This window comes from Paramisgurnus dabryanus, chromosome 14 (assembly GCF_030506205.2).
Source record: "Paramisgurnus dabryanus chromosome 14, PD_genome_1.1, whole genome shotgun sequence".
NCBI classification, from domain to species: Eukaryota; Metazoa; Chordata; class Actinopteri; order Cypriniformes; family Cobitidae; genus Paramisgurnus; species Paramisgurnus dabryanus.
This window is the reverse complement of record NC_133350.1, coordinates 20,055,680-20,064,116: the sequence shown is the minus strand read 5'-3', so window position 1 is coordinate 20,064,116 and position 8,437 is coordinate 20,055,680. Positions and strand designations below refer to the sequence as shown.

At 35.7% G+C, this 8,437-nt stretch overlaps 1 protein-coding gene across 12 annotated transcripts in view; it reads right to left on the bottom strand.

Moving 5' to 3' along the window:
* Positions 1–1,972: 1,972 nt before the first annotated feature.
* Positions 1,973–8,437, bottom strand: part of zmynd8 (zinc finger, MYND-type containing 8) — a 30,085-nt gene continuing 23,620 nt past the window's right edge. For 11 of the 12 annotated variants that reach the window (XM_065241487.1, XM_065241488.2, XM_065241495.2 and 8 more), the window contains 6 exons: positions 7,918–8,418; positions 7,599–7,792; positions 7,413–7,493; positions 7,250–7,328; positions 3,704–3,943; positions 1,973–3,427 (listed from right to left, as the gene is read on the bottom strand). In XM_065241487.1, coding sequence (XP_065097559.1) covers positions 3,258–3,427; positions 3,704–3,943; positions 7,250–7,328; positions 7,413–7,493; positions 7,599–7,792; positions 7,918–8,418 — 1,265 coding nt within the window. In that variant the 3' untranslated portion in view covers positions 1,973–3,257. Of the gene's footprint in view, positions 3,428–3,648; positions 3,944–7,249; positions 7,329–7,412; positions 7,494–7,598; positions 7,793–7,917; positions 8,419–8,437 lie in introns of all 12 variants that reach the window. The other variant, XM_065241496.2, reaches the window with a different exon arrangement.

Here is an 8,437-nt window from a genome sequence, read left to right as displayed (position 1 = left end):
CTATTTTCCTCAACAAAATTTTATGCCGCCTTTTATCATTTACTACCCAATACAATATCTAGAGCCTGGCATTACTACACATATTTTTTTATTATTATAGCTTATTTTAATGCTTCTTTAATGCTGATTTTAAGTCATCTTGTGGACCCCTATTTTGTCTACAACATATTTTGTATGTATATTTTCATGTTTTGTTCTTAGTGACTGAAGAGCAAACCTACGACCTGGAACATTCCTTAACATGTTATACTGTTAGTGCATAAATATGTTATTCCAAACCATATACAGAAAAGGGGAGCGATCAAGAAAGGCTTTTCCGTTCAAAACCAAACAGATATTTACATGATGTATATAAAAAAGATCTGGTTTTTGTATGGTGCAAGTGAATTAAAGAACACCTGAATGAAAGTATTGAAACAGAGTCCTACTTTAATGAACAACACTGCAAAAAAATGGTTATCAAGAAAATAATTCTTAGTATTTTGGTCTTGTTTACAGCAAAAATATCTAAAAATTTTAAGTCATCTTGTGGACCCCTTGGAAATCTGCTGAAACCCGCTAGTTGGCCCTGGTACTACCTAGGTAAAAAAGTTAAATGTTTGATAGCTAATCCTGAAAGATCTTAAAATGATTTATAAACATACACGTACGCACTCACACAATTTTGCTGCTATTTTAAATGAAAATATTGCATTTTGGATTTAAATAATATTGTGTACTTCTGTGTCAGATCACTGTATCAATATTGAAGAGTTTCGTGGCAAAACGAGATAACTCCGTTGTTGTTTTTTTTAGAAATCTTGTTTTTTGGTTGTGCATTCCAATTAATATCAATCCAACTGCAGTTGGTTTGTTTTGATTTAAACCTTCCTAACTTAAAAAATACAGCTAAGTAGAACCATAAAACAAAATAATAACATGATAACATAATAATAAACATGTTTTGACAAAAATGTTAAAAACAGAGTTTTTTGTTTTGCAACGAAACTCTTCATATACAGTATATGACTGGAAATAATTTTAAACTTTGACCAAATTAAAACAATGAGTTCCACAAATACATTGCATAAAAGGTTATCACAATTATTCAATGGCATAAAAATATTTTTAAGCTTTCATGCATATAAATATCCAGACAACATCTTACTGACTATTTAGAATGTGAGGGGTGTTACATTTCTGAGAAAGCCCATCTCTCCTTAAACCTTAAAAAATCATTGATCAAATATAGTGTGTGAACAATGTAAAGACACTTGAAAGTTATACAACGTGCAGTGCACTTTTTCTATTTTAATATGTTCACTGCAAAAAAAAAAGATTTTCAAGAAAACATTTTCTTAGTATTTTTGTCTTGTTTTTCGTAAAAATATCTTAAAAATTTTTAAATTAAGATGCTTTGTCTTGATGAGCAAAACAGCCCAAGACATAATTCTACTTTTTAGACCAAAAATATCAAATTTAAGTGATTTTGTGCCATAAAACAATCAAAAAAATCTGCCAATAAGGTAAGCAAATATTTCTTGAATTTATCTTGAATTTAGTGTTTAAGAAAAATGTTCAGGATTGTTTTGCTTGTTTTATGCACAAAATCACTTAAATTTGATATTTTTAGTCTAAAAACAATGGTAAATGGTAAATGGACTGCATTTATATAGCGCTTTTATAGACCAAAACAAGACTTATTTTCTTGTGTCGTTTTACTCATCAAAATTACTTCATTGTGTGAGTGCGTACGTGAGTGTTTTTATAAATCATTTTAAGATCTTTCAGGATTAGCTATCAAACATTTAACTTTTTTACCTAGGTAGTACCAGGGCCAACTAGTGGGTTTCAGCAGATTTCCAAGGGGTCCACAAGATGACTTAAAATGTTTAGATATTTTTGCTGTAAACAAGACCAAAATACTAAGAATTATTTTTCTTGATAACCATTTTTTTGCAGTGTTGTTCATTAAAGTAGGACTCTGTTTCAATACTTTCATTCAGGTGTTCTTTAATTCACTTGCACCATACAAAAACTATTAAATTACAATTTAGACCACCAGATCTTTTTTATATACATCATGTAAATATCTATTTGTTTTTGAACGGAAAAGCCTTTCTTGATCGCTCCCCTTTTCTGTATATGGTTTGGAATAACATATTTATGCACTAACAGTATAACATGTTAAGGAATGTTCCAGGTCGTAGGTTTGCTCTTCAGTCACTAAGAACAAAACGTGAAAATATACATACAAAATATGTTGTAAACAAAATTATAACTAGCAAAGAACTTTGGTGCCCTTGATGTAATACAGTCATGTTAAAAAAGGATATAAAAATGTAAATCGTTAGATAAATAAAGCCAATAAAAATACTTTGCTAGAAACAATAACAATGTTTCAACAAAAGACCAAGAAAGAACATTTAGTAGAAACAAAATGATGGTCTTACATGAGGATACTATGAAACATAATCTGGACCCTTGAGGTGAAGGCAGCAAAAATATCTAAAGGCATTTAAGATATTTAAGATACAGTAAAACAAATAAACAGATCATGCTGACTATATTTTCTAATGATAATACAGTTTTACAACATATTACAATCTCTTTGTGTCCACACACACAATCCTAACAAGACTGTGATGAAGTAGTCATAGGTGAAACAGTGTTAAATCCTGTCTTAGCAATGTAAGGACAGAATATAATGTAGTCATCTAAGTTTTACATAACCAAAGATTCTTTTTATATAAATTGGCATAAATAAGGTATTCAAAAAATACAAAACAGTACTCTTTTTGATAAAAATCCTAAAAATGAAAAATAACATTATATACTGCTTTTTGTAACTGGAAATAAAAAACATGTTGCTTTACGATAACCAATTTACCGTAAGAGTGAGTCATTCTTGAAAGATTACAAGAGGTTTTCATTTTTAATCTCTTCTTTTTTATTATGCAGACCCCCTGAACAATGTGGTACTTGAATATTTTGGACGCATAAAAAAATGAGCTCAGCTAATCCCCAAGCAGTTAAGAAATTAAAAAGCAACATAAATAGAAAGGTCTTTCTGGCCTTTAAACAGGAATATCTTTGTGTGGTCTTTGTCTGGGAACATTCAGACATTACGTAAAAACAAAAAAAGAAATATCACAAATGCACTATTAGGCAAGACAAACATATGTTAAATAAAAAATTTTGTAGTGAACAATTTGACAACATCTACATTATGTACATCTGTACAGAAGTAAGTCCAGTTTAGTGTATGTACATTCAAGCTAGGACACAGTGATGGTGTCCTTGGTTTTATCCACGTCACTGTCTTTCTCTGCAGGTATAGTGGCTACAGTCTCTCTGGGTGAATTGGGTCCATTGTTTGGCTGCCCATGGGCTTTGGGTGCAACGTCTGTGTTACCTTCTGTATCCTGCTCTTGCTGTGATGATGTTGCTGAAAAATAATATGTCATTTGTTTATTAGTCTAACACACACATGGATAACTTAAAACTCCTTCCTTTTGTTTTTGTCATGGGGAAAAAGTCACACAGGTTTAGAATTACATGAGAGTGAGTACATTTTAAAGGTGAATTATTTATAAAAATGGGGTCAAGTGATGTTATAGTGATTGTATCTCATTATATTAAGCACAAGTAAACCTTATCTGTACTCACATCTGTTATCACTCTCACAGTTCTGTATGAGTCTGATCCCCACACTACATCTTACCAGACTGTGTGCATGACTTCATGTGTTCAGGCCAGTGTGCTTGTTGGCAGGGGTAGTCACAGTAGCTGGTGTTCCAGCAGCAGTAGAAAATGGCCTCCTTTCTGCAGTTTGCACACCACTGCTTCTTTTTAGTTTCATCCACGGCCTGCTGCTTCTCAACGTCCATTTGCTTCTTGACCTCCGTCACGATCCTGTCTCGCTCCTGTTCAAGACTCTGTCTCATCTCTGCCATAGTCAACTCTAAAAATCACATACACAAGGGTCGGGTCACGATGACTGGGTAAATATCAAGACAATAGATTTGTTGTGCCTTGTTAAACTTTATTTGTTAGCAATAAGGTATGAAAGCTGTGCTGTATAGTGGAAAGTCAATCCGCTTCCCGTTTTGCCTATAGACGGTTTCATCGGACACATGCACATTGTTGTGGTTACACGACTGAACCGAAGAACTTCCTGTCTGGGTAGTGGCTAAACTGATCTTTAAAACAAACACCATAATAAAGTAAAATGTTTTGGTTTGCTAAAGATGAGGGGAGATGACGAGCATGGATCACAGCTGTGCGGAGAGGTTTGGCAGCCAGGTAAGATTTCAAGGACATGTCGCTAACATTATACATTCATTTTACACAGAAATGTTAGCTGAGTGTAATAGTTGATATGCATTAAATATGATATATGAACAAAGATCATTTACTTGTCATTTACTTCCCTTGTTATCAGAAATAGACTAGTGTAAAAGGACTCTAGTAAAGGGTTGTTATTGATTCTATGCGAGTCCACAAGTTGCGTATACACTGCAAAAAATGACTTTCTCACTATTTTTGTCTTGTTTTGAGTAGAAATATCTAAAAATTCTTAAATCAAGATGTATTTTCTTGATGAGCATATGACCTAAGAAAATAAATCTAGTTTTTAGACAAAAAAATATACAATAAGTCAATTTGTGCTTAAAACAAGCTTTTTTCTTACCGCATTGGCAAATAGTTTTGCTTGTTTTAAGCACAAATTGTGCGAGACTAAAGTCACGTGACTGCAGTGAAACGAATGCAATGTTATCATCAGACGTTTATGAAGTTTTTTTTTAAACTTACAGTGTGCGTCTCCCTCAGACTGTAATGAAGCCCGGGTGCATAAAAAAAAAAAAGGCTGGGGCGCACAGATAACACGTCAGCCGCGTTGTAAGTCATCCGCGTCACTGCAGGCTCGCGCATGTGCTTCACAACAGATGCAGAAGAGAAGACAATGCTGAATAAAGTCGTAATTTTTGTTATTTTTGGACCAAACTGTATTTTCGATGCTTCAACACATTCTAACTGACCCACTGATGTCACATGGACTACTTTGATGATGTTTTTATTACCTTTCTGGACCTGGAAAGTTTTGGGTGAACTATCCCTTTAAATTGTATATTCATTTTGTTATAAAACTAGATTTTTTTTCTTAGATCATTTTGCTCATCCAGAAAATCCATTTTAATTTAAGATATTTTTAGATATTTCTACTGAAAGTCATTTTTTGCAGTGTAGCCCACAAAAGTCGTTTGTTTATGTTGTTACTGCTGAAACTGTCTATACCAGTGGTCTCCAACATGGTCTGCGAGTTTTGCCTGCCAAATACCCTCAAATACCCTACATATTTTTTATATTAGCTTTGCTTCTTTTATGCATGCTAACCTTTTTGAACAATGATAAAACACATCACCATGTAAAAATACAATAAAATCAACTAATAAAGCAAAACTGTTTTAAGTAGACTATATAAAAAAAGATTGTCTTATCCATTGTCCCCTTGCTCACAAAAAGGTTGGAGACCCCTGGGGTATACACTGCAAACAATGTTTTGTTTTCGGTGCAAATATCTAAACATTCTTAAATCAAGATGCATGGTCTTGATGAGCAAAATGAGTAAGAAAATAAGTAAATTTTTTTGACAAAAAATATCAAATATAAAAGTGGGGTGCATGATCTCTGAAAGCCAATGTTGATATTTAAACCCCTAACCCAATAGAATCTGGACCTTCTTTTGATAGACCCACCCCACACATATGCAACGTAGGCAACGAAGTCGGTAGGTAGACACGCCCCTTACTGCTTATTGGCTACAAGTGTGTTTTGGTTAGGGGTGTCACGAATCTCCAAATCCTTGATTCGATTACATTTTCGATTCTTAGGACACGGTTCGATTCGATTCTCGTTTTTTTTTTGTAAGACAAAAAATCATATGCCATTATTATTATTATTATTATTATAGTTTCACATTAACATGCACATTGCGTGCTTTCCGCGCATGGGGGTTTGTGGGCTTTACTTTACGCGAGAGAGCTTGTAGAGAGAGGATTCCTTCTTGCACGCAGATGGACTTAATGCGCGGGTCTTGGACTCCTCCTAGCATCTGAAATAAAAGCGGTGCGTCATAAGCAGCTGCGCTTCTCTCTATCTCACATGCATGACACGTGCTCTCGCATCTGTCCAAAGTCTAAACATAAACTAAAGTAGTAATCTTTACGTATTTGTTCAGTTTTATGCGTTTCATGTGAGCTGAGGCAAAATATTCCTTTTGTTTAAAATATAACCCGCTGCATCTTGGCGGCTCTTTCGCGCACGTGCAGAGAGCTGGGCACTGTCCAAAGGCAGATCACTAGGTTGTAATCCTTTTTATGATATGCATTACAAGGAGTTGTAGCAATACATCCCTCGTGTTTAAAATCTAAATCGCGTTCTGCTGGACCAATGTTTTTAAAGGCACCTCTGAGAGGTTTATTTTCCCCGTTGACAAGCCGACCAGACGTGACATGGGAGCGTGGCAGCATCGACGATCCCATTTTTTAATTCGAAGTTCGAGGTTGTGACTTAATTTCGATCGATTTCGATTTAAAATGGAAATCGTGACACCCTTAGTTTTGGTACTTGGCCCGACTCCCTTTTCCAAAGTGTTTTTCAACAATCATGCACGCCGCCTTTAAGTAAATTTGTGCTTAAAACAAGCAAATAAATTAACTTTTTTTCTTAAACACTTATTTCAAGAAAAAAAATCAAGAAACATTTTCTTACCCAATTGGCATATTTTTTGCTTGTTTTAAGCACAAATTTACTTGAAATGTATATTCTTTGTCTAAAAATTTGACTTATTTTCTTAGGTCATTTTGCTAAATGGAACCTTATTTAGGAATTTTTAGATATTTATACTGAAAACAAGACTAAGTAAGAAAGTAATTTTTTGCAGTGTACAACACTCTTCAGCCTTGACTTACTCATGACAGCACTACCTTATTGCTTTTATAAAATGGTTACCCTACAATACATATATTAAAGCAAAAACAATATCTAGCAACGCAAATTTCATGAATTAAAATCACCAAAAGCCTTCTTTCCACTGGAAAAATACAGAATGTTTCACATATCTTAACTTTGCTTATTGGTGCTGTGCTATAGCTATTGACCAATCAGAATCAAGACCAGAACTAACTGATGTATGAATAACAGTACGTGTCACAAGACAACAAAGTGTAATACGGATAAAAAAAATCCATATCAGAAGATGAGGTACCTAAGTTGTGCTTCATCTCTGATAACTCTTGTTGATGTAGCCACTGCAGTTTTTCGATTTCAATTCGCAACCGTCTAATCTGTAAGAAAGAGGAAATAAAGATACCTATTGCTCCAGATCAGTTAAGTATCATGCTTTTCTGCAGTTTTTTTTTTATACAAACCTCAGCTATTGTGTTTCCTGATGTGCTCTTGGAAAGATCATTATAAATCTCATTCATCGTCCCTTTGATTGCATCCATGATCTGTTAAAAGTTAAAAAACACTGTCAGTCTAGCATTTCAATAATTACATTTATGGATTAATTCTTTTTCATCCCAAGATATTATGAGCATTTCACCCCATCTCACTTTGTTAGTGTACTTGGCAATATCAGCTGCTACATCAGCAGATGTGGTCGGGATCTGGAAGTCCCCAGGCGTGGAAGTCGATGAAGAAGAGCTAACAGTGACTCCTGCCGTCATGGTGGCGGAAACCGGCGTGCTGGTGACCAGAGTGACCGCAGATGTTGACGTGCTTTGTGGGGAGTCTTTCTGCTGCACAGCTGGATATACACGCACATCATTTCAATTATATATGATACATAAGAATTTTTGGTGTTTAATCTCCAACATTCACTAAATCAGACCTCATTGGAAATGGAGTATAATATCTTTAACAGCTACATACCTTTAACAGCTTGTCTCGTTTGGTATCTGGTGCTAGAAGACGCCTGCTGCCCGGATGAGGATGAGGAGACCTGCGCTTGCTGCTGCGGCTGTTGGCTGTTCTGCACCTGCGTTAACACCTGTGCCTGTGTTGCCGGCTGCGTTTGGCCCTGTTGCTGCCTCTGCACCTTCTGCATGTGCCACTTTTGAGAGGACGTCTGAAACTTGGTGGTGGGGTTCCACACGACGGCCCGCTGAACCACAGGCACAGTCTCTCTGGGCAGTAAGGGACGCTGTTTCTTTACGGTGCTGGTGGGGACGGGTGGAGAACTGTGGGTGCCCGGAGTGGCATTGGGGAGGGTTGAGGTGGTCAGAGTGGTGCTGGTTGAAGCCACCGTGAGGGGTATAATGTTAAGTGGGATCGCCATTGGGGACTGAGATGGGTCTTTGATAATTGGGGTGGAGGAGGGGACAGCTGGGTTCTGGTGCTGGGTAAGAGCACTTGAAATTGGAGTGGATTTACCTGCAACCAAATAATTTTT